This window comes from Cryptomeria japonica, chromosome 9 (genome assembly GCF_030272615.1).
Source record: "Cryptomeria japonica chromosome 9, Sugi_1.0, whole genome shotgun sequence".
In the NCBI taxonomy this organism is placed as follows: domain Eukaryota; kingdom Viridiplantae; phylum Streptophyta; class Pinopsida; order Cupressales; family Cupressaceae; genus Cryptomeria; species Cryptomeria japonica.
In genome coordinates, this window is record NC_081413.1 from 134,875,005 (window position 1) to 134,902,436 (window position 27,432).

A 27,432-nucleotide genomic window follows, 5' to 3' on the forward strand; every position below is an offset into this window, starting at 1 on the left:
TTGGTAGGTTTGTTATGGTTAATGCTTCTTCTCTAATTTATGATCGTCATACTTTTGCTCACATTCTTGTGGATATTGATACTGATGGTATGATGAAAGAATAAGTATCTGGTAGATTACTAAGAGGGGGTGTGAATCAGTAAATAGAAAAATTGATACAAACTTCCCAAACTCAAACTCAAACATACAAAGTAAACTTATCAATGAAATACCACTATCAAGATCAATACTCATAAGAATATCGATTGACTATTATAGCAACTTAACAGTAAACAACATTTAACTTGTAAACATCCAAATGCTTTATCATATGCCAATGCTTCATTTCACAATGCTTTTGGTTATCACACCTTATCATAAATAGTTAGATAGTTAATCAAATCAACCATAAGATCGTAACCACAAAAACATTCACCACATGACACAAGTATTTATACGTGGAAAACCCATATATTATCTTGCGAGTCTCATCTCACCTTGGTTTTTACCTATTTGGCCAAATAGGTAAAAACCACGGTGAGATGAGACTCACAATATAATATATGAACTCTTATGAAGTTCGCCCTATTAGGAGCCAAGCCTGTTAAAGCTTTTACAAAAGTCCTATTAAGAACTGATCTTGTTAGGAATCACCCAGTTAAGGGATTGACTACAAATGCTTTATTAGAAGCAAATAGCCTGTAAGGAGTAACCTCAGTAGAGGATTTGAAAATCCAATCTACTTGACCACCTTGTTAGAGGATTTAGTAAGTAACCAAGCTTGTTAGAGCTTACCCGGTTAGGGGATTTCAATTTTGTTGTAATTGTTAGAAAACAACAGGAGTTTCTTGATCTGTCTGAATAGCACTACACTTGCTTGATCAGATCCATTTAAGCTTCTATCTGCCTTTACTCAAACTGTAGACTCATTCTCCGATTCGGCAACCACACACTCAACTGATTTCTGTCAACTCTTGCCAACACTAAACAAAACAACTTCATCAACCTTAAATACAAATCAATTAGGTCAGTATCACAACAAAAGTCTAATCCTCTCGTCGAGATTAAAAACAAGTCGGTAACACTACAAATAAAAAAAATATCTATACATTAGAATCAATGATCTAATTATAAGAAATAGTGACAAATTTTTATTTGTAGTGAAAGTTATGTTATAAAAATGTCCATAAAATATTATAGAAAAAACTACTTATTTTTTTCTTTAAATTACAACTTGAATCTACATATCATCATTCTTAAAATCTTTACCATTTGTTTTGTAAAATTGGCATAAATTAAAAATCATTAAAAATATTGAATTTGTATGTTTAACAAACCAAAAAGTGACATACACTATTGTGCCTCTATAATAATCACTATGTATGGAATAATAAACTACCCAAAATATGCAAATTAAAATAATACATATCATTTTCAGTCTACTCTTTAGACATGTCTCTTTACTAAATGTGCAACTTTTTATTTGAGAAGTTGGAGGATAATGCACACTCAAAAATTATAATGTATTAATGTGTTTATTCTCCCCTATCTCTTTAACAATACTTATGTTAATGAATAGAAAGGCCCATCCCATAATCTATTGATTAAACATCTATGGAGGTAGATTCCCCCTCATGATTGTGGAAGCCTGTGGAAAGAAAGGAACAATAGAATCTTTAGAAACACTGAAAACTCAGTGGAGGTGGCTTTTAGAACCATGTGCAAACTGCTACTTGAGAATCTTTCAATCACTAACTAGAAATTTCTAATCTATCCCCTAACTCCATATGATGACAGAGTGGCCAAGAATTGGGGATTGTCCAAAGATTATGCTATTTTTGACAATTCAAAAAGACTGGCTAGAAAGAACACTATATGGAAACCCTCCTATCCTAGATGGTATAAGTTAAAGTTTGATGGGGTGGCAAGACAAGAGAAGGCGGTTGGGTGGATTTATTAGAGGAGCTAAAGGGCAAATGATTGTAGCCTTCTAAGAAAACCTTAATGGCCTTACCAATAATCAAGCCCAGTGTATGGCCCTCTATTGGGGGATCAAATTTTCCCTCTTTATGAACATTAAATCTCTTACCATTGAGGGGATTCCAAGTCGGTCATTGATGCAGCCAATGGACTAACCAAATTAAATCAGTCCATGGATGATATAATGAAGGACACTAATAAACTCCTTTTAAGCCTGGATATATTTACAATCACTCATATATATAGGGAGGGTAATATAAGTGTTGACTTAATGACAGCTCTTGGCCTGCAAATGGAAGGTATCAGATGTTGTAGATAGTGGGATTCCCTCCCCTGTCTAGTACAAAAACTCCTTAGAGAGGAGAGAAAGACTGATAAACTGTGAAATGCAATCCAAAATTTATTGTCTTTGGTATTGCCTCTTTGGTTTTCTTTTGTGCCTTAACAGGGACCATGTGAGAATGAATAATTCAACCCAATGGCATTGTCTGATGAGGGTGGGAAAAAAATTAAACCTCATGACTAGGTAGGAGGAAGTTGATAGATAGAAAGAGGATGTGGTGAAGACCGTAGATGGAAAAATGGCGTGGCCTAATGTTTACAAAAATCTTCATAGAAGTGATTACACTGCAATAATGGGATGGTGTCACCTAAAGGACCGAGAAAAGAATGTGATTAGACAACTTATCCACAAACAAATTTGGCAAAACTATGCTCTCTATTTTGTTTCATTTTATTGATGAGATTTGTTGATTGGCATGTGTGGAGTGTTATTGCAAGAAAAGGAGGATTTAATAACATGCACAGTAATGATGCCCTCAATAACCCCATCTATTCTACTGGCTTCCTAAAGGGTAATTTTTTCTTTCAAAAGAATAGTATCAACAGTGGATTTCTAAAGTGTGTGAAGTTTACTATTGTTGAAGACGACGAAATGGGAGGTGATAGAGTGAGACTTGAGCCTAATAAACATGAAAAATTAAAGAACAAGACCATTGTTTGGCACATTTGTAAGGAAGGTGGCATGGCCTAGTTCATTGAGGATATGAATGGGTATGATGAAATTCTTTCCACCCAATTTGCCTCATCCTGGGTTGATCGCAAAGTGATTGTGGCAAGAATTTTTTTTGAATTCAACGAGGTGATTGCCAAGGCCTTGGGCCTCCCTACTAAGGGGAGAAAATGGAAGAAAACGAATCGGGTTGCGAATAATGAAAGCCTTGACTAGTTTTTAAGAGAGGATGAAAACCATGTCAAACTCCATGGCAGCTTTGACAGAGAAGAACTACCTGACCCCTGGGACAAGGTATGCCTCATGATAATGAAGTATTTTACTCTTGAGGGTAGATTTAAGGTTTTTAATTATTATCATTTCCCCTTGCCCAATCAATTCCACAAACACTCTCTGGTCTCCTTTCCTCTTGTCCTACTTTATTCTCTTGAGAATGTTGTTTTGGAGGTTGTTGAAGGTGCCAAGTCCCAGGGTAAAAAACCCATTCCCATTCACCAAGGCCTTATCTTCCGCCTCTACCATTTTCACTTGGCCCTTTGCCCGTCGCAACCAATTGTGGTCTAGGAAGCCCCAAATTCGCATGCCCCCTCTCTTAGCATTTTGGATATCCTTGGACCTAGCCAGAAAAAATGTATCAAGAACCCAAAATTTAGGTCTTGTCAAAGTCTTCCTGGAACCCCTTCCCATAAAGCCCCTGAGTTTGAAATTGTTGATAGGAAGAGAAAGACCCCCACTTAACAAGAAGGGGAAATCTACGACCAAGAGAACCAAACTCACCATCCATGAAGTGGGTTCGTAGGATGAAGTGATTGAGGAAACCAATACCCCAAGGAGGTCTAACAGGCTCACCTTTAAGCTTGTTATTGAAAAAGAATGATTGAAAACTCGGGATCTGAAGAGGAGGAAGAACTTGAAATTGAGGAGATAGTCAATAAGTGCAAGAAGGTGTTGGTGAATAAGGAAGTGGATAAGGATGGGGAAGACTTAGAGACTATCAATAGCTCAGCACATGTTTCTGAATCTGCCAATGTTGGACCTATTGATCTCACCCAGGAAATGATGCCAGATGAGGTTGAAGAAACTGCTAAGATTTTAGAAGGGACTTGTCAAAAGATTTAGATAGGGACTTGTTTGAAATGCGCGAAGTTGGAAAGGGAGTTGACTAAAGGGTAAGTGCAAGAAGTTGTGTCCACTTTTTGGCCAAAAAGTGGAAGGTTTTCCTCTTTTTTTTCAATTTCATCTCGTTTGACCTAAATATTTGAGGCACTTAAAGAACGAATCTTGAAAAAAATCAGCAATAGAAAATGTAGTGCTCGAAGTCTACTTTCCAAATATGTAATTTATTTTAATACCCAGATCTTAAAAACAAATTTTGAATGGGCATTACTAAAACCTATAGTTTAAAAGTCACTTTTCAGGACCATACCATGCCCGTGTACGACAAGCATAATTTGACCTAAATAAAATTATTTTTATAAATACTTTTGGGAAAAGATCTATAACTCACTCACCTTTGATGAGAATATTTTTTTGTAATTTTTTTCTGCATTTTTTTTTTTTTGTTAAGTTTTTATTGGGCATAATCATTGTTTTGAAAAATTATTGTGTACGACAAGCATAATTTGACCTAAACTCAACATTTTTTGGTTTTTTTTTTTAAACTATATAAAATTGCCTCTAGTTTGATGCCATATAAAAAAAAATTCAAAAAACTTAGAAACAAAAAAGTTATTAAAAAACTAAAAAACCATGTTATTTCAAGTTTATAGACCTCTTTCATTAGTAATTATTTTAAAAATAAAAATATTGATCAATTTTTTTTTTAAATTACATATTTAGAATCTAGACAATCTCTACTATAATGGGTTTTCATTGTTTAAAAAAATTCTGAAAATTTGGTGTTCAGATATATTTTTGAAGTCATTATTTTATATGAAGATTGATTTGGCCTTCAAGTTGCAGGTCAAACCAGGTCCAAGCCTAAGGGTCGGCTCTCCAAGCCATTTCCCAAGCTACAACCAAACCAAAGTTGAAATTTTTAGAAACGGGATCCCATTTCATTTTTTAAAATAATTAAAAAAATGTTTAGCAAACGGGATCCCGTTTCCCTTTTTTAATTTTTTTTTTTTTTAAATAATTTTTTTTTTTAAAATTAATTTTTTTTTAAAACAAACTATATATACGTGAAATATAAAATTTAAGTTTAAGTCACATTTCCATTTGTCTTTTTCCTTTCTTATACTTTAAGTTATATTTTATGTATATATTAACAAGATGTTTGAGAATGGTTTCAAATCTCTAAGAGTTATAATACAGATTCTAGATTTTAGAAGATCTTATAAATTGTGACGTAATAGGACCTATAATGTCATAATACAACTTATTATGTTATAATAAGTCCCACTGATACATAATAAGTCCTAATGTGTCATAATAGGTCATATTGTGTCGTAATAGGTCCTATTATGACGTAATATGACCTATTACGTCATAATAGGTTCTATTATGTCATAAGACCCCTCAAAAGGACCTTTTATGACATTATACCTCTTAATAGGAACTATTATGACTTAAGACCCCTTAGTAAGACCTAGTATGTCATAATAGGTCCTATGATGTCATAAGACCCCTTAAGAGGACATGTCATGTCATAATAGGTCCTATTATGTCATAAGATCCCTTAAGAGGATGTATTATTACATTATACCCCTTAGTAGGACCTATTGAAGGGTATTATGTCACAATAGGTTTGATTATGACATAATAGGACCTAGGATGACATAATAGGTCATATTATGTCATCATAGGTCCTATTATGACATCATAGGTCATATTATGTCATAAAATCCCTTAAAAGGAACTATTATGACTTTATACCTCTTAGTAGGACTTGTTAAGGGGTATTGTGTCATAACAAGACCTATTGTGACATAATATGACCTATAATGTCATAATATGACCTATAATGTCATAATACGACCTATTATGTCATAATAGGTCTTTTTGTCATAATACCCCTTAAGAGGACCTATTATGACATTATACCTCTTACCAGGACCTATTATGACATAAGACCCCTTAGTAGGAATATTATGACATAATAGGATCGATTATCATATAATAGGACCTATTATGTTATATAGGTCCTATAATGTCATAAGACCCCTTAATAGAAAATGTTTTGTCATAATTGGTCCTATTATGTTACAAGACCCCTTAAAAGGACCTATTATAACATTTTGCCCCTCGGTAGGACCTGTTAAAAGGTATTATGTCATAAAAGGACCAATTCTGACATAATATGATCTATGATGGTGTAATAGATCCTATTATGTCATCGTAGGTCCTATTATGACATCATAGGTCATATTACGTCACAAAACCCCTTAAGAGGATCTATTATGACTTTATACCCCTTACTAGGACATGTTAAGGTGTATTATGTCATAATAGGACCTATTGCGATATAATAGGACCTATAATGTCATAGTATGACCTATTATGTCATAATAGGTCCCATTGTGACATAATAGGTCCTATTATGACATAATACGACTTATTATGTCATAATACGACCTATTATGTCATAATACGACCTATTATGTCATAATACGACCTATTATATCATAAGACCCCTTAACAGGACCTATTATGACATAAGACCCTTTAGTAGGACCTATTATAAGTTGGTTGGAAGAGAGAGATGGTATGTTTAGATAGAGTTGAGGGGTATTATGTCATAATAGGACCTGATGTGACATAATAGGACCTATAATGTCATAATATGATCATATCGTGACATAATAGGTCCTATTGTGACATAATAGGTCCTATTGTGACATAATAGGTCCTATCGTGACATAATACAACCTATTATGTCATAATAGGTCCTATTATGTCATAAGACCCCTTAAGAAGACCTGTTATGGCATTATACCTCTTACTAGGACCTATTATGACATAAGACCCCTTAGTAGAACCTATTACGACATAATATGATAGATTATCACATAATAGGATCTATTATGTCATAAGACCTCTTAAGATGACTTATTATGACATTATACCTCTTACTAGGACCTATTATGACATAAGACGGACCTTAGTAGGACCTATTATGACATAATAGGGTTGATTATCACATAATAGGACCTATTATGTCATAATAGGTCCTATAATGTCACAAGACCCCTTAAGAGGACCTGTCATGTCATAATAGGTCCTATTATGTCATAAGATCCCTTAAGGGGACCTATTATGACATCATACCCCTTACTAGGACCCGTTAAAGGGTATTATGTCATAATAGGACTAATAATGACATAATAGGATCTATGATGATGTAATAGGTCCTATTATGTCATAAAACCCCTTAAGAGGACCTATTATGACTTTATACCCCTTACTAGGACTTGTTAATGGGTATTATGTCATAATAGGACCCATTGTGACATAATAAGACCTATAATGTCATAATATGACCTATTATGTCATAATAGGTCACATTGTGACATAATAGATCCTATTATGACATAATACGACCTATTGTGTCACAATACGACCTATTATGTCACAAGACCCCTTAAGAGGACCTATTACGATATTATACCTCTTACTATGACCTAATATGACATAAGACCTCTTAGTAGGACCTATTATGACATATGTAGAGAAATATAAGTTGGTTGAGAGAGAGAGATGGTACTTTTAGAGAGAGTTAAGGGGTATTATGTCATAATAGGACTTATTGTGACATAATATGACCTATAATGTCATAATACGACACGTTATGTCATAATAGGTCACATTGTGACATAATAGGACCTATAATGTCATAATACGACTTATTATGTCATAATATGTCACATTGTGACATAATAGGTCACATTGTGACATAATAAGACATATTGTGACATAATAGGTCCTACTATGACATAATAGGTCCTATTGTGACATAATATGACCTATTATGTCATAATACGACGACTTATGTCATAATAGGTCACATTGTGACATAATTGGACCTATTGTGACATAATACGACCTATTATATCATAATACGACCTATTATGTCATAATAGTGTCCTATTATGTCATAAGACCCCTTAATAGGACCTATCATGACATAAGACCCCTTAATAGGATATATTATGACATAATAAGATCGATTATCATATATTAGGACCTATTATGTCATAATAGGTCCTATAATGTCATAAGACCCCTTAAGAGGACCTATTATAACATTATACCCCTTTGTAGGACCTGTTAAAGGGTATTATGTCATAATAGGACTAATAATGACATAATAAGATCTATGATGATGTAATAGATCCTATCATGACATCATAGGTCATATTATATCATAAAACCCCTTAAGAAGAGCTATTGTGACTTTATACCCCTTACTAGGACTTGTTAAGGGGTATTATGTCATAATAGGACCTATTGTGACATAATAGGACCTATTATGACAAAATATGACCTATTATGACATAATAGGTCCTAATATGTCATAAGACCCCTTAAGAGGATCTATTAAGACATTATACCTCTTACTAGGACCTATTATGACACAAGACCCCTTAGTAGGACCTATTATGACATATGCAGAGAAAGATAAGTTGGCTGGGGGAGAGAGATGGTATGTTAAGAGAGAGGTAGAGATGTATATATAGAGAAATATATAGGTAGGTAGTGGGTAAGGGGAGGTGTATAGAGATAGCGAAGATAAAGAGTAAAGAGTTAAGGACGTGAGAGAGAGGTAGAGATATAGTTTTAGATTTTGGGAGAGAGGGGATAAAGTGAGATAGAAAGGGAAAAAAAGACAAAGAGACATGTGACATATATAAATTTTATATTTCATGTATATATAGCTTGTATTTTTTATTAAAAACAATTTAAATTTTTTTATTTTAAAAAATTATATATTTTTTTAAAGGAAATGGGATCCCGTTTTGTTTTTGAAACGGGATCCCGTTTCTTAGATCTAGGCTCGGGATCCCGTTTCAAATTTTGGCTCAGGATCCCGACATGAAAGGAGATCCCGTTTCATTTCTCATGCATTCCGTGAGATTTTCTTTTTTTTTTCTAAATGTAAAACTTCCACACCAAGTGGACACAACTTTGTGCACTTACCCTAAAACCAATAAGAGGTTGACCGAATTGGAAAGAAAAATGGCTAGCCTCTCTAGGTTTGGTCTCAGAGTGATGCATAACTCGACCACCATCTTGTGTCTCCTCCAATAGGAAATGACTAGCTAGTATGACAAAGAGGATGAGAACTATAAGAAACTCTTCAAGTTCCCAACTGAAGACTGGTCTAATGTGTTGCAATAGGTTAGATGCAAGATTGGAAAGAACTGCTAGGGATTCAATCCCTTTTACTTTCTCTTTTAATGCTTTATGCCATTTATGGCTTGACTCTAAAGACTCTTTATTATGGTTACTTTAGAAATTTAGGTAGAATTTCTAAGACCGTTATTATGCTATCAAAGTACTATTATAGTTAGTCTTTTTTGTTGTAGGTGTTGTTTGGTTTGTTCGTAGTAGTTTGTGATTAATGTGTTGTTAATGTGCTACTACTAGTTCTCTGTTTTGACTGTACGCCCTCTGGGTTCTTGTTTTATTGGGATGACACCCATGTTTTGCTACTATTAATATAAAAAACAATACTTATGTTGTGGGCATAATATGTACATTATTTGTCTTCCATACCTAATACTCAATGTTGTGGTTCCTAAGCTCCTTGTACATGACATATACATGAATATACAGTGATAGCTATTTATATAGGTGCATATGAATAATTAGGAAGTAAGTGAATTCATCCTTAAAGAATCAATTATGAATTTATGTTCTTGAACCACAAAACTTGTGATTTTGTTGTCTTCGATATGGAAGCATGATCAATCTTAAATTTTAAGAGAATAATAACTATGGTAAAAATACTTCTTTTTTATATATAAGAATATTTTCAAAAAAAAATGAGAATCAAAATAGACAAAACCTATATAAAATATGCTAAAAGTGGTACAATGGTTTTTATACCAAGTTTTGTAATTTGGTTTATTACAATGGAGTAGCAAGCTAAGAAGGGTTGGTGTGGTAAGGAAAGATCCATTATTAAGCATGTTTAAGATAGATAGGATTGGGATGACTAACCTTGCACAAAGTCCGAATTATTGGGTGCAAGTCTTGATGATGATTGATACTGCGTAGTAGTTTGGTTTACTAGTTTCAATCCCCTAACTTCATTCTTTTTGGCATCCCTTGATTCAATAAGTGTCAATTGGACTATTCTAGCTCACGAGATATATTGTTTTTTTGAAATTTATTAGAGTTACTTGTATTTGGCTTCTTTTGTAGCTTGAATATTTGGAGGAGATGCATTTTAGAGAATTGATTAAGAAGCATTTTGATTCATCAGATGCCTCATATCACTCTAGATTTGACTAAACCATAGAGAAAGAGATCTCTAATAATGAGGAGGAGAAAGAACTTGGTTTCTATACTAGATTTTGTAATTTCATTTATCTTAATGGGTGTGCAAGTTATGTAGGATTGGCATGGTGCAAAAAAGGGTCCATTATTAAGCATGCACGAGACATAATAGAATTGGAAGAAATGACCTTACGCGAAGTCCCAATTATTAGATGTCAAGTAGTGGTTCATTTTATTATTTTCAATCCCATGACTACACTCCTAAACATCATTTGATTTGGGAAGTGTCAATTGGATTATTCTAGTTCATGAGATTGTAGCTTGAAATTATGTACTATTCTCTTTAAAACTAATTGGACTTCTTTTACAACTTGAATATTTTGAATTTTGAAAAGGAGACATTTCAAACATTTAATTACAAAGCATTATAAGTTCATCAGCCACTCCCTATACACATTTAGATTTATATACTTATTTTAGATAATTCAAGGAATTGTGGTGTAATGGTAATCATGGGCACTTGCAAAGCATGACCTAGGTTCATATCCCTCTCACCAATAAAAAGATCAATAAATTGAGCAGCCACTTGCAAGTCGTGTTGCACCTTTGATAGGTGTATTTGAGTCTAATCCATGTTGACAAATCTTCAGAAATCAGAATATCAAACATTCATCCCACACTGTGTTAAAGGTAGCCTATAATTCATCCAATATTTACCAAGCAAATGAAATTGCCAATTCAAACTACAGTAAATGTGAACCTGCTTTTGTAACACTTTTATCAACTCTATTCCCATTAGTCTCGACTTTTATATGATAAACACATCACCAATCCTGCATCTATGTCTCATGTTATTAGTCTTTGTGCAAAAATAGAGATGAATCCATTTTTTTCCCTCTTTTTTACAGAATTTTAAGTCCAGAAATATTCATATGAATCATAGGCATTTACAAAATAGCATGCCAACATCTTTAGGACATTCAAGATTCATGCATAGATTGCCTATAAAATTGTTCGATGCATCTTCTTGTCAACCCTTCAATACATATCTCTTGCCAGTAAAAGGCTGGAACTTTGATGGTTCCTTCGGTACCTCATCTCTGCCGAGGTTCATTGCAGAAGCCTAACAGCAAGAAGAGCAACAATTCAGATAACTTAATTTTAAACTTCAATAACACCAGGTTTTCAACTCCTCTCTTAAAGGAAAGCAATTACCTTTTCTTGAGCATCATTTGAGTCTGATGTCCGCTTTGCAGCAGCAGAAGACATGGATCTTAGGCCTGACGAGTTTCCACTTGTAGTTTGGAATGTGGATTTTGTAGATCTAGAGGCACTTACAGGTCCTGCAGAATTCTGAACAGTCTTCCCATCCACTCGCCTTCCAACTCCAGTGAAAGGAATGAATTTGGGCCCTGCTTCATCTTTGGCTTCTGAATTCAGCACACAACATAATTTATGAATAACCCATTCCCTAACATTTCATCAATACCAAACTTGCAGCTGATTGAAATTAGTTTATTTATGCCCATTTGACATATGCATATTGCATACGCCATTATGAATCAGGCCTCTAATAATAATTGTCCCAGATAAGCCTTCTTAATTTAATTTGATTCCATATTTCGTAACAGAATTAGGATTTCTAGCTATATCTTGCATATGTCCTCTAAACATAGAACTTACATTTTCATGGTCACCAATATACAACCTTTAAATAAGTTATGTTTAGGACTTGGAAATCAAAATGAAGAAGTTTCTTCTATATTTTTAGAGAAAGATTGATTTGTGAGGTTTGATTATCTGAATCAGATAATGAATACACTTTAATGGAATTCAAGCAACGTCACTAAGTTCATTTACCATTTTGTATGACTATGGTGCTTGATACTCTTACTTGCTCCTAACACACAAATTTGCATGCCAGTGCAGGGCAAAATGAAGAAGATGGAATTCAAGGGTGAACCGGACACCCTACGGCCATAGCCAGATGTGAGTAGTCCATATTTGATGGAATTGACTGCAGCTGAACGTGTGAAGCATGTTCTGATGCAGTCAAACCAGTCCTGTACAGATTCACAGAACAGGATCATCCAGGTTTGTTTGTTTATCTCAACCTATCCTGCATAAGACAAAATAGCAGGCTCACATGGATCCAAAGATGCCTGAATATTTGAAATTCCATCTTTTTGAAGCCTCTCCTGATTTTCGATCTCTGTTCAGTTCAATTCTTAATATCTTGTAAATATTTAATATGCATCCCTTGGGGGTAATGCAAATCATCCTAATTCAGAGTTTTGGAGTTGCAGCATGTATGTGCAAACCGAGTAATTTAGGTGCAGTAAAGTGGGTTGGAGAAATCAATCAGCTTGTAAGTCTTGCATCGAGATTGTAGCATGAGGAGGCACAACCCCACTCTTCAGGAGTTCTTGCATTTGGGTTTCTGTAGAAGTAAGTTCCATCAAACCCCAGTTCTATCTCATTGAGGCAAATCAGCTTGTAAATTGTAAATCTTGCATTGAGGTTGTAGCATGAGAATGCATAACCCCACTCTTCAGGAGTTTTGTTTTCTTACATGTTTCAATTTTTTTTTTTTGGCATTCAATTAATGTCATAAAGTCACTACAACATTTCAAGAACTTACACATTGCAATTCTAAAGCACAGAATTGTTTTCTTAAGCATAAACCTTAGGTGAATACAAACATATTTTCGTTAATCAGATTGACACAGGTTAGGATTTATATTGATGAGTCAATTATGGAACATCTATGCTAGTTATGGACCAAATTAGCATCAGAGCAGTTTTGTATCTTGGTTTATGTGGTTTTCTTGTAGTATGAATCCTGATCAATTTGACAGATTGATGCTCTCATTTTTTAAGCCTTTTTTTAGGAGACAGGTTGGTTGTATGGGGTTCCTGGCATCGAGCGTGTAAACTCAAGTGTCAGTTTGATACTCTTGGTATTATTGTCTAAATTGATCTCTTTGTTGTTAGGTGAATGGTGCTTAACAAATGGGCGTTTTCTGTTTGTAACTTTTGTGTCTCTGGTGTTTTGGATTGCTCTTTGCAAGCTCTTCGGTACTAACAGCATACTGTGTGTGGCTAGCTTTAGGGTTCTATATATATCATGGCTGGTAGAGGAATGGGATCACCCAGGGACCGTCTTCATAAAGGCAATGCATCTTGTCATAGATTGAAAAATATCTTTCATTGCTTCAACCCATTTATGATGAAGATAATAGAATGTCTTCTAGATGGTGAATTAACTGAGGACAAAGGCTCACTTCCCTCCCATGCATCAATTTCAGTTGATTTTATGGCAAAAGTGGTAGCTGTAGATGTGGGCCAGTTTTAAACCACACACATTAAGTAACATATTAAGTCTAGAGAATGTTAGTCAATTCTCAATGTTTAACACTTTTAAGTCTAGAAGTGTAATCTTAGTGTGACCACACACCCTAAGCAACATATTAATCCTAGAAAATGTCAGTCAATTCTGATTGTTTAACATTTTTAAGCCTAGAAGTGTAAGCTTAGTGTATATGATTTAAACCCCTCCGATGTGTGATTGTTGGATGAGTTTATAGTGCAATCAGTGGAATATATAGAGGTAAAAATGCGTCAGCTTGAGAAGGGTCTGGGGATTCTGCTGAATGTGATGTTTGGGCAGTCGGTTATGACGATGAGCAGAATTTCAGGACCTCATTAAGGATGTGGGCATCATGGATTTCTCTCAAGAAATGCGCCTAGTTATCAAGAATTTGGTTAATTCTCATCACAAGGGTTTACTCGAAGTTGCAAGCAGCCACAAAATTCAGCATTTGGAAAATAATAACTCTATGAGAAAGATCATAATGCACTTTTGATCTATTTTTTAATTAATTGAAAATTAAAAATAATTGAAAATATGATCAATGGTGTATTCTGATTCTTATATTGGACATAGAGTTGTTGCGAGACAATTCCTTCCAGTTTTGGTATAGTTGTTGGAGGATCCCAAAAATATCATCATTGTGTTTTTTGCTATGTTCTCCATCAAGCCTTTGGCATGGGATAACAAGGGACTATAAATGACAACAAGAAGTGAACAAATTATGTATGTAGGGAAATTTTTTAAAATACTCATAAATTTTAAATGTTTATACGATAATATTGATAAATCATTTATTGTATATATTATAGATCATTAATACACATCATTAGAGTTAAATTGAGAGGAATGAATTAACAAATGTGAATATTTATTTGCTTTCATAAATCATTGTCAATGTACATATATGATATATTTTCCTCATCAAATTAAAGAATGGTATTGTTGAAGTGGTTAATAACGTGACACAAAATCAATTACTCAAGGATAGTTCATTCATTATATGAGATATTGTGATTCAAAAAGTCTATGTTGGATTAATAGTTCCCCTTGTTTATGTGGCTCGAAGAGTTCTTTCTTTTGTATTGGAAGAGTAGATGTGTAATAGACTCTCCTAGAGGAGGTGTAGCATAAATTTAACTTTGACGGGACCTCAAGGGAACACCTGAATCCATTAGGGGCAAGTTGCATAATAAGAAAACACAATGGCAGGATGGTTGGGGTAGTGGCTAGAAAAATTCCAAAGGGAACCAATAACAAAAGTCAAGGCACAAGAAATTCTACTTGATCTTCACATTTCCAAAAATATTAGTTTTTAAAAATCCAAACCGAGGGGGTTCTCATTTAATAGTCAATGCCTCAAGGAAAAAACACACAACCAATTGGAAACTTAGTACATGTTGTCTCATTGTTGGGAATTGATCAAGAACAACGTGGAGTTTTTCATTGAACTTGTTTATCATGAGGCCAATGATGTGGTGGATGTGCTAGCCAATGTGGTGATTGACATGTCTTACAATTAATATTATGACAACTACCCACACATCTAACAACATTTAGTTCTCGATAGTTTATCCTTGACAAATCAATTGAATCTAACAAATTCATAATGGAGAAATATCAACTTTAGTTTGGAATGCTTTTCTTTAATCCTATTACATGGTGTTAATGAGCAAAGGGAATTTCATTAATCATGAATTCAACTCATTGGCGGTTTAAAAGGATGATTAAAATACCTACATTTTTTGTTTACTTTATCATTGTAGAGAAGATGGATTCCACAATGTGTCTTAAGGCTAAGAAAAAATGTGTTCATGAGAGAGGTGACAAATGATAAGTTAAAGAAGGTTTTTTAAAACAAGTTTGATGGTCATGTTGCATGTGGTAAAAATGGTTTTGGGGGACACTTTTTTGTGTGTTTGACTCATTGATATAGAGTTAATAAATATGCATCCTCCATGTTCTTGGTGGTTCCCGTAGGTGTTGGGGAACCTATGGAGGTGATAAGGAAGGTTGTCGAATTGTTAATCAAGTCAAGGTGGTGTCATAGAATGAAACAAACTCTGGATGCTATGGTCTTAGGGTTGGTTTCATCCTAGGTTTAGTGTTTGGCAATTAATCAATCTATAATACACAAGTTCATGGGTGCCCTTTATTATCAAAGTTGTTAAGGGAAGATGATGATGTCTAAAATATTCATGCTAGGTTAGGAATTGAGTTCCTAAAAGCAATATTTGGTAGTGATCTTGCAACAAGTGTGAACTAGTCCTTTGCACTAGAGGTGAGGAATATAGATACAAAAGATGAAGACAAAGACATTACTAATAACCAAGCATGACTAGACATTCTATAAATTAGAATAGTTTTTTAATAGTTACTATAGTTGGTGATAATATTTTGAATAATATTGAATATGAAGCAATATTGACAGCCTTTAAACTAACTTTTTTAGATTGTTATATGTAGGTATGTATCCCTTGAGACATTTTTACTAATAAAAAAAGTGCATATGATATATTAATATATTATATAAAATTTAAAAATACAACAAAATGCCCAAAGGCCAAGTTTTAACTAAAAAATGACAATAAATAAAAAAGTATGTGTTTCCCTTAATTGATATTTGCCAACATTGTGCATCAAAATCATAATTTTCCTCTTAGTCACTGCCATCATAAGTGGTTGCATCATCTAATTTAACCCTAACTCATTTCTCTTGTGCCTCCTCCTCGTCCATCTAGGTGGTTTCTTTAGGATCAATATCGGAACATAAAGATGGGATTATATCAATGCTCTAAAGTTTCATGATCCTAAAATTTTAAGGCATTATAAACAACCACTGACTTCTTCAATCATCTAGAGGTAAGCTTATTTCTCTTGATAAAGTGGATGAAGCTATATATAGACCATTTTTTCTCCACAAAAAGGGAACTAACAACTTGTGAAAATAAGTGGATGGCACACATTTTTAATCTTGTTGTATCCTCGTGTCATGTCCACTATCTAATTAGATTATTTTGAGCAAATGTAGCTCTCTTCACCTTTGATTTGTTGAATGCTGGACCATGAAGATTGGTAAAAGACAACCATTGTGAGTAAAGTATAATTGAATCCTCACTTGAAAACATCTTTCAAAATGCCTTCATTAACCTTTCTTTCACATCTTCATTATCACAAGGAGAATACCTCCAATCCTTTGATGCATGTCATTTGTAATTTAAAGTAAAGAATACCATGTGAAGCAAGGTCTTCATAGTGTTTCATAGACATATATTATAATGGACTTAATGTGTTGTTCATATAATCCCAAATTAGGATCCCTATTACAAATTTTTTATTTCACCCACCCAAGCATGATGTCGAATGTTTCATAAAACTCCATATCACTAGAAGATACTACATCAACGTATATAAAGGCATCTACAAGTGAGATGAAAGAACAAACGTATCTACAAACAAAAAGTTTCAACAAAAAATATACTCAAAATCAAATGACAAATTAGAAAATTAGAGATAATAATTAAAATATTAATAATAAATCAACAATTTCTTATCTCACAGTGGACCAATAATCATCATCAAGAATCCTTTGTTTGACAGTTTTGCCATCAACATTATTTCTATTTTAATTTTGATTGGCGATCATTAACTATATACACTCTTATGCTTCAAACATCCTATCTAACAAAATAAAAGAATTATCAAACTTAGTCCCCACATGTTTGAGGAATTCCTTCTTTGAAGTTTTTTGAAGAAAACAAGTGATGGATGGTGGTGCAATAATTATTTGAGTATCTCTAACTTTAACCATCACTTGCTTCATCAAATCTATCTTCTCAATATATTGCAATATATTGTTCAACACATAAACACAACATGAGATCCAAAATTATAAGCACCTCCACCATCATGTGATGTAAATAAAGCCTTTTCCTACAAACAACTCTTAACAGGATTTGCAAAAAATAAAACAAAACATGAGCAAATAGTCGATCCCTTTCATCATTTAGCAAAATGAATAAAAATAAATAAAAATGCATTGGAATCTACCTCCAATCTATCATAGCTCACACCAAAAACTCCTATATCTAACCACTACCAACAACCCTAAATAGAACTATCACCACAAGAAGAAAAAAAAAAAAGGAAAAAAAAAGAAAAGGCAACAACTACAAGCCAAAAAAAGGGAGCATTAAAAAAGAAATGTAGGAAATTGATAGAGATGTTAGTCTGGGGAATCTTTGGTTACATTATCTTCCAAAAAAAAATTGGTTCAAAAGAACCGAACAACATTGCTACCAATATGAGGAAGCATAATTATCAGTAGACTTGTCACCAAGGTAGTCTCTTGGGATTCCTTGACACAATTTTGAACCATTATCAAAATTCCCAACCTAAGTCTTCCTGGAGTGAGGAGTCCAATGTTAATTCCACCATACAGTTGGACTAATAAAACTATGCAAAGTCACTAATGCAAAATCCAAAGGATAAATGCTAATAGAATTGAAATCTTTCCTTCATTCTAATCACGCTGCACATAATTTACCTCATATTGAGTTAGTTAGTCACTTTTAACCAAAATAAATCACATCCCTGGAAAATAGTTTATGATCACGCGCATATCTCCACAATTCACTATTCCCTTCAACCTCATTACAATCAATTGATACTTCAACGACTAACTTTTGAGGTTTACCTATAATCTTGTCAATTGAATCTTATTGTAGCTTCATGTCAATTTTTTATTATACCTCTCTCTTTCACTCTTTTGTCGCCTTTGCTCCCAAATTTGCCTTCAACTTCTTTCTTGGATGATCTAGAATTCTATTTTTCTCTTCAAGATGAAATCTAGCTTCCACTAGAAAAGACACCACTTCAAATTCTCCTTCCTCTTTTGATGGTTTTAAGATAGTTTTCCTCCATGTTGAACCTCATAGGTATTCTCTCTACCTTGATGGATTACATTCTAGACTTATTCCCAAGGCCTACCCAAGAACAAATGACATTCATTTATCAGCACCACATTACAGAGAGCTTCATACTCATATTGATCAATTTTTAAAGCAAAAAGATTAGACTTATCTACAAGCACATTATGATTCTTCTAATGCAAGCAAGCTATAATTTATCAACCATTTCTATACTCACCAGATTGTTAGTAGATCCACCATCTATGAATCGAATTTAGGGGTGTTTTTGTCCCTAGATATTAATGATCTTTTCAACACCAAGTTCTCTCCTGAATTAGATTCAACTTCTTCTAACTAGGTATTTTCTTCTTATTGGGCAACCATCACTTTTTTGCGGTGCTGAGGGCAATCTATGGCCTTATGAACTTCATAATTATTACCCCAGACTTTTGAAAATTTCATTCCCCCCTCTTTAGAAGGCAAGTTCTTGTTTTGAGCTTCCATTTTAATATGTCCCCACCTTTGTTTGCTATTATGTCATGTCTCTTAGTCGTCCCTTTGTCCAAATGTGATGCCAAGTTGGCCAATTTTCAAATTTATGAACCTGGCACTCATGGTACTAGAATTCTTAGAACCATTGAGTACCCAACCTCTCCCCGCTTCAAGTCCTTGTTGTCGGTGATGTATTAAAAAAAGATTATGTGTTGATCAATCAGGTGTAGTTTGAACCCTTACCTTCTTTTATTTGTATGATTCTTGAGTTCTTAAGCTTGTCGGCCATCCAACTATGCTTTAGAATGCCTTAGTTTAAAGCCTTTGTGTCAGCTTTGTCTTTCTAGTCGGGACGTCGGTAGTTCCTTGAACCCTAATGCCTTTGTCATTGATGATTCTTAAGTTCAAAAAGACATTGATGTCCTGACTTAGAAGACTTTTCAACCCTTAAGGAGCGGTCATTTCGAAGTACTTGTAAGTACAAAGCACTAATTGTTGATTAGGCGGTGAAAGTAATACAAGCATGTTTGTACGAATTTGAAAGAGGATGAAGATAACACTACTGCCAAAATTAAATGAATTTAATGCTCCCTCTTTAAAGTTAATATCATTTCAAAATAATTCATTCCATCTCAAGATCTAGCAGAAAGAGACTTCAAGTTTTTGTGGCGAGAGGAGATTGCAGGCGCATGCGAACAGGTCAGGTTGGGAGATTTCTTCTCTTTTTCTCTTTTTATTGAATTATAAGGTGAAACTTACTAACTAACCTGACCGTTGTGGTAAATTAAGAATCCCCTCATGGGTCTTTTTAGTGAGACTCTAGTATATGTTCATCCTCTACCCATTGGCATCTCAAAGACTTTTGTAAATTGCCTTTTATATCACTAGCTTCGAACCCTTGTTTCCTTCATGCCTTCCAATATAGAAAATGGTTTAGAAGGTGTAGCAGACACATAACAAGGTGATGTGAGTTTGCATGGCATTAAAAGAAGAATGAGACAAGATTCTACCTCCCCTCTTGCTAAAAATGTCACCGAGAGTGGCCTCCTTAAAGTTGGCAGTTTCCTACATGTTGTTCCTTGCCTTGAATTAGTTGTTTCTTGTGCTAATCACTACCACCTTGAAACTTGTGAAATTTGAACTTTCAATAGTTTGAGGCTTGTTAGAATCAGCTCCAAAATTATGTCTCAAATGTTGAGGCTTCTCAAACGAGAACATTTTGTAAATGTGTTTGTTGTGTATGGGCTGCATTATTTTTCAGACAAAAGGGAATGGTGCCTAAGTTGAATTAGAAGTAGCTAGTTAAATGCTAAGAAGAAAGGTAAATCAAAGCTCCCTTTAGTATTAAAAAGAGAACATTTTCTAGATGAAATATTTGATGCCATTAGCCTTTTACATTGGGTTGTGGGGAGAACTAAGGCGAAAGATTTTCCATTCTGGATGTGTCAATTTATGATTCTTATTGGTGGCGATAATTTATACATGAGCCAACATTTGCATAAGCAGTTGGCTAATTATCGACGAGGAGCAACTCTTCATATGTGCTCATTGCTGAAATATTCCTTGCCAATAGAGAGGTGTCCTAGCCAGGGTTGTAAACCCTAAGTTCTTCAATTGTAGACACACCCATATTTTATTTTTTCCACAGTTGCAAAGGAAACCATGATTGAAAGATTATCTTTGTGTCAATAATGCTTTATTGTGGGCAGTGATTAAGAAAATCAAAGGCTCGCTTGAAAGGAGATTATCCTCAAAAGCTATAGCTCTGATAACTCAATTTGGTAGTCACTTTTTCAATTTGATGGTTTTTTATATCTAAGGATTGGAGGTTATGAGGATACTCCATACAAAATGCCCAGGTATGTTTCAGATTCCTTTATCTTGCTGGAAGTTTGCCACCAGATAGTGAAGGTGAATGTGAAGTATGTTGAACACATGAAAAAGAAAGGGCATTCTTTTCCCATTTCCCTGTCTATTTTTTTTTGCAAAAGCAATGAGGTTGCCAGGTTGGCAGGTAAATTTTTGGCTAAATTCAATTTACAGTTCTTGTCACTTAGGCCCTATTACAATAGTAAAGGCTATGCTCATGCTTATTTTGATGGAGCTAGAACATATTTGCAACAACCTTGATTAGAGGATTATTGGGAAGATTTCTCAAACACCAGGGAGGTACAAAAACGGGGTTACATGAGGCTAACACTGGATCAAGTTAAGGCCTTTGAGCTTCCTTTGTTTATCTCGAAGGGTTTGGTTGATGACCATTCTGAGGTAATTGATGAAATTTATCAAGATACTATTTCGGTTCCTCTTCTTCAGCCATCTCAATTAAATAAAAATAACATAGATATTGAGAGCATAACTCTGCATGTCTTGGAGAGGACAAGGAAATGGATTGAGAAGAAGGTGAGAGAATGCACTAGTTCCTCCACGTAGAAAGTGACATCGAATCAATAACACAATGCTTCTCGGAATCCTACCACATCTAAAAACTCAACCATCTCAACTCCTACACGCTAGAGAAGTAACTCTCAATCTTGAGGAGAAGGAGAACAACCAGAGGATGCAAAGCTTAAATCTGCATGTGAAGAGGATGCATCAACCTCTTCTAAAGGAAAAGAAAACAAAGAAGTCTATGTTCCTACCACACCCACTTCAGACAACATGTCAACTATTATGGGTGATACCTAGGAAGATGTTTCTCTTATCTTCAAATAGATTGGTGGAGATAACATTGCTAATGCTTTTTTTGATAATTATGATTTCTCCCTACTCGGTGACTCTGTCTCTACTGACTTTGCACATGTACCATCAATGAATGTAACAACCACTATTCCTAGCTCATTTGTCTTTGCCTCGCCCCCATGGCTGAAGAGAGTCGTGGAAAATAAAAAGAGATATGTATCTATTCCAGACACATGAATAGACACCATGGCTAAAATATTGCAAGGAGGTCCCACTCCCCAAAAGACTAGAAGGATGTCTAGAATGATTGTTGATCCAGTTTTAGGTCATAGGCTCTTGGAGATTGCAAATCCCATTGGTGATAAAAATGAAAATGAAATTACATAATTGAACTTCAACTTGAGTAGAATAGATAAGGGTCCTGCTACAGTCAAAGGAGATATCTACCACGCAAAATTCTCTATGTGTATCCTATTGAAAAGGGTCAAGTCAAGCTCAAAGTATAAAAGAATTTAGTGCTACAAAAATACATAAATACTCTGATTTCCTTCATCCAATCCATTTTACAAACAAATGATCAATCTATGAGTCAGGTTGAAAACGTTCCTATTGAGGGATTGGACCCTAGTAAGTAAAAAGAAAAATTAAAAGGAATCAGTTTGTTACTCTAGTTGTAGACAATTGGGCTGATAAAATTATATTGGATGGGGTAGTGTGCATATGTACATATATACATATGTATATATACATATATATATATATATATATATGTATATATATGTGTGTGTGTATATATATGTGTGTGTGTGTGTGTATATGTGTGTGTATACACACACACACACACACATATACATATATACATATGTATATATATATACATATGTATATATATATACATATGTATATATATATATATATATATGTGTATCTATATATATACATATGTGTATATATGTATATATATATACATATACATATACATATACATATACGTATATATATATACATATATACACATATGTATATATATAGATACATATACATATATATATATATATACATATATACATATATATACATATATATATATACATATATATACATATATATATATATATATATATATATGTATATATATATATATGTATATGTATATATATACATATATACATATATATATATATATATATATATACATATACATATATATATATATATATGTATGTATGTATGTATACGTATACGTATACGTATACGTATATATATATATATATACGTATACGTATATACGCTCTCTCTCTCTCTATATATATATGTATATGTACATGTACATGCATATGTATTGCATACATATGCATATGTGTGCACACACACACACAGAGATACATACATACATACATACATACATATATGTGTATGTATGTGTGTGTGTGTGTGTGTGTGTGTGTAGGGAGATGTGTCCCTTTTCTTTGGGATATCCCTTTGATATGTAGTAAGAAGTACCATTTGATGCTAATTGCTATTGGTACAATAATTTTTTAATGATTATTGGTTTATCTTGTTTGAGGTTCTTAACTTGCCAACATCCTCTTGAGGCCTAAACCATTGTCTTGTCCTTAATGTTGGAATCCAATAACACTGAGAGAGGGGGAGGCGGGGGTGAATCAGTGTTATACTAGAATTATCTATTTTAGCCTTATTAAAACATGCATACATCAACCGGTATACCAGTACATACATAATTGAAAGAAGTAAAGCAACCAATAAGGCAATCACATAAATGAGAATCATAACACACAAAATTATACATGGAAAACCTCAAAGAGGAAAAACCACAGTGGGATTTGTGACCCACAATATCAATCCACTGGTCATATGAAGAGATATTACAAAATATAAGGGACCTGCACTTGCAGGAAGACTTACAGCCTAGAGCACACTGCTCAATAAAAAATGGAGCCTCACTGACTGCATATAAATCCAGACTACAATCCGGAGAAGTGTTGAACTGCTAAGATAGCATCTTCTATGCCAGAATACAGTGTTGATTTAAGCATTGTCTGTTCCGGTCTGAAACCCTAAACCCTTTACCGGAATAACCCTTACATAAATATCCTCACATACATAATCTCTCTGATATATTTCATATTATATCACTTTCACATAGCCATCACATGTTCTATCTCAAAATGATATAATCCAACTGACCTATATATCCTATACAACTTATCATGCCTTATGTCGACTTACAAAGATAATTACATGTCGGCTAGATAACATAAATGCATGAATATCAAAAACAATTGTTGATGCCAGATCCAAGAGATGTTAGCCTCCAATACTGATAACCATATTCTAAACCATGTCGGTCTGCATTGTTGGTAACCAAAGAAATCCTTATGTCCTGCCAGTGTCGGTGTCGATGTAGTGTCTGTGAAGTACCTGTCGGTACACAACTGAACCAAAACATGAAGTCGGAACAAAGTACCATGTTGCCATCAATGAAAACATAGTGAAACCAACCAGTTGAGTGTCAATTGCCAACAATCTCCCCCTTTGGCATTGATGGCAACACTCATGTGAAAAATGGTCAAGGTTTCATTTGTCGGTTTCATCCTGCCTGCTCCCCCTAAGTTGAATATTCATTAATGCAAAATACTCCATACTTCCATATCTCCATATATCCCCTAATGTATACAACTCCTATTATTTTTCACATCTATATCACTCCCCCTTTGACATCAATGCCATAAAAAAATCTGAAAAGAATGTCAGAGATCAAAAGAAACTGTACAATGAATATCCCAAAAATATCTTACCGAAGCTTAACAAATTTCAAAATTTTGGGATAAGCCTTCTCCAATAGCTCAAGATAAGTATCCCAACCATTTTTGAAGGTACCGGAAATGGATACAAGTCCATTTAATATATGTGCAAATGACTTTTTCTCACTTACCTCTATCGGTGTGGGCTTTCCAACCATATCCATACATTCTTTCTTATGTACACTGAGTGAATCCAACTGGGGACTGACCAAGCCTCTCAGACTTCTAGCTCTTCTTATAATTTTGTCTCTTTCCTTCTCAAGAACATAAATTTGGGCTTCCAAAATCAAAATTTGACCATCAATTGATGTAGTCAATGAAATCAATCCATCAAAAGAATTAGCTATATTTGCAATTTTCTCCTGAAATTCTTTTATCTTCTTATCCACATTAATTGTAAGTATATATGTGTTACAACATACCCTATAAATATTTGTACACTTCTTCAAAGAATTATCTATTAGTTTCAGCTTTTCATCAATCTTCTTCTTCTTAGATTCAAATACCTGATCAAATGCAACTCTTTTAGCCTGAGTGAACCTCTCTAGTGCTTGTCGGTTTGAAATATATTGTAAGGATTGAAAATCCTTTGAAATATGCTCAGTAATTATCTTAAGCTTGCTGGATGGGCTCACTCCATTGTCAATCTTGCACTCCGGGACTAGTCTGTGTAAAACAGTGATTGACTTATCAATAATCCCTTTATCTATAGATCCATCCTTCATTATTTTTTGTGTTGCCATCATCGTGAGTTCAGTAGGACTCATCTCTGTTATGTTTTTCTTTACAACCTACGAGGTGTCAATTGACAACAATGATGGACCACCTACCGGTTCTCTACCGGATTCCCCTTTCTTCTCCTTTGATGATTTGTCCTTTATAGCTTCCTCGCTTTCACCGGTGGCTTCGCCACTTGGTGCAATCTATGTAACTGGCGGTTCCTCTATAGGAACTGTAACCTCAACCTGTACATTTGTATCCAGAGGACTGTTATCCTCAATATTAGTAGCTTATACATCATTAACTTTTTCACTCTCTATATTAGCTGGTATCTCAACATTTGTCTGTACATTTGTATCTACTGGGGGCTGATTTCCACTATCTTAATGTTTTTAAAACTGAGGGTGAAGTACCCATAATCCCCTTTCCTTTTCCTTCAACCGGGGTTTCTATAGTGTCTGCCTTTGATTCCGGTGAAGTAAAGAAACCTTTGTTCTCTCCAAAGAACTTAACCCATGCCTTTTGAGTCTCCTTTATTATCTCATTTACCCTTCCTAGCATCATACTGGATATTCTATGTTTGCTATTAAAGACTTTTCTATCTGTCACCTCAAGTGTCCTTTCCATCTCCTCTGGAGCAATAGTAACACAAACAAATAACAACTCTTGAATTTTAATAAGCTTGTCTTCTTGCATTGCTGACAGTCTTCTAGCATCTAACATATTATATAATTCGGCCGGTATTTGGTTTTCAATTTCTATTAAGGCTTTCTTATATACATCCAAATATAATAATACTGCTTCCTTTACCTGTCTTTGCTCATCATCCTCTAGGTGTTCATAATAAAACTGTACATTCTTTAGCATGTCATCCTTAGTGATTTCATCTACTAACTCTGTACAAGTTTTTGGTGGAATGATAGTCACATTACCAGATTGAATTGCCAGAACAATGTCACTCTTCTTCTTCCTTCTTGCAGTACTAGATGCACCTAAAGGTGTTGCCTTTGGTGCTTGCTTCTGTGCCAATATTTTGAATGTAACCTTCCTAACATGTTTCTTTTTAGCCTCTACCTTTGTTTCCTCAGTTTTCTTCCTTACAATCCTCTTGAATGCCAAGGGTGTGTCATCCTTAGATTCAGACTCTACTGTAACAGGCTCAATGTGTACTTCTGGAGTTTTCCTCTTCCTGCCTTTCTCCGGGACAACGTCAATTAATGCTTTGATGTCCTTTGAGACCTTCTCAACAAATTTGCTATCCTTTCCTTCCTGTTTATCTCTCTTCTTCTGGTTGAACTCTATTTCAACCTCTTGTGATTTTTGTTTTGCAACACCATGGGGCTTCTCTACCTCATCAATAGGTGCATCAATCAACATTTTTTCATAAGCCTCAAGAATATGTGCATCCACTTCATAGCCCATTTCCTCAATCCAAATCTTCTGGGGTTTAACCGCTTCCATAAGTGTTTCATCCTTCTTCACCATGAAGCATATGTCAATTGAATATTTTTCAAAAACATGCTTAGGAACCCTTTCCCTAGACTTCATAGATTTCTGGAATGCCTTAAAATATCCCCATACTTTATCATCTCTCTGACTGCCTAAAGTAGCAATTGACTATTTCAATTGTCTCCCTACTGGGATATCAAATTCCCATTGCCTCTTCCCAAAACCGGGTGTGTCATTCATGAAAAATAGCATTAAGCAAACAATTAAGTTGCCATACCGGAAGGTTCCTTTCTTTTCACCCTTAATCTTCCCTAGGTTTATTAATAGTTCATCTAACATCCAACCTCATAGATCCAATTTCACATTCTCTCTCATCATTTTGTATGTAGTGAAAATGCAGGAACTGGAAACAGAATTCAGTCAGTTTGACTGAGTTACCTTATACCTGATGATCATGCTACTGAATCTGATGTCTGTGTCGGTAATAGTTCTTATTCTCATAGACCTCCTATCAGATGTCGCATCGGTGATTTTGTTGACATAATCATTCAAAACCTTCTTATCTAGATG

General features: G+C 34.4%; 1 protein-coding gene across 4 annotated transcripts in view; it reads right to left on the reverse strand.

The window, feature by feature from the left end:
• Positions 1-11,169: 11,169 nt before the first annotated feature.
• LOC131063264 (uncharacterized) overlaps positions 11,170-27,432 on the reverse strand; it is a 37,823-nt gene continuing 21,560 nt past the window's right edge. For all 4 annotated transcript variants that reach the window (XM_057997052.2, XM_057997050.2, XM_057997053.2 and 1 more), the window contains 2 exons: positions 11,630-11,844; positions 11,170-11,537 (listed from right to left, as the gene is read on the reverse strand). In XM_057997052.2, coding sequence (XP_057853035.2) covers positions 11,445-11,537; positions 11,630-11,844 — 308 coding nt within the window. In that variant the 3' untranslated portion in view covers positions 11,170-11,444. The remainder of the gene's footprint in view (positions 11,538-11,629; positions 11,845-27,432) is intronic.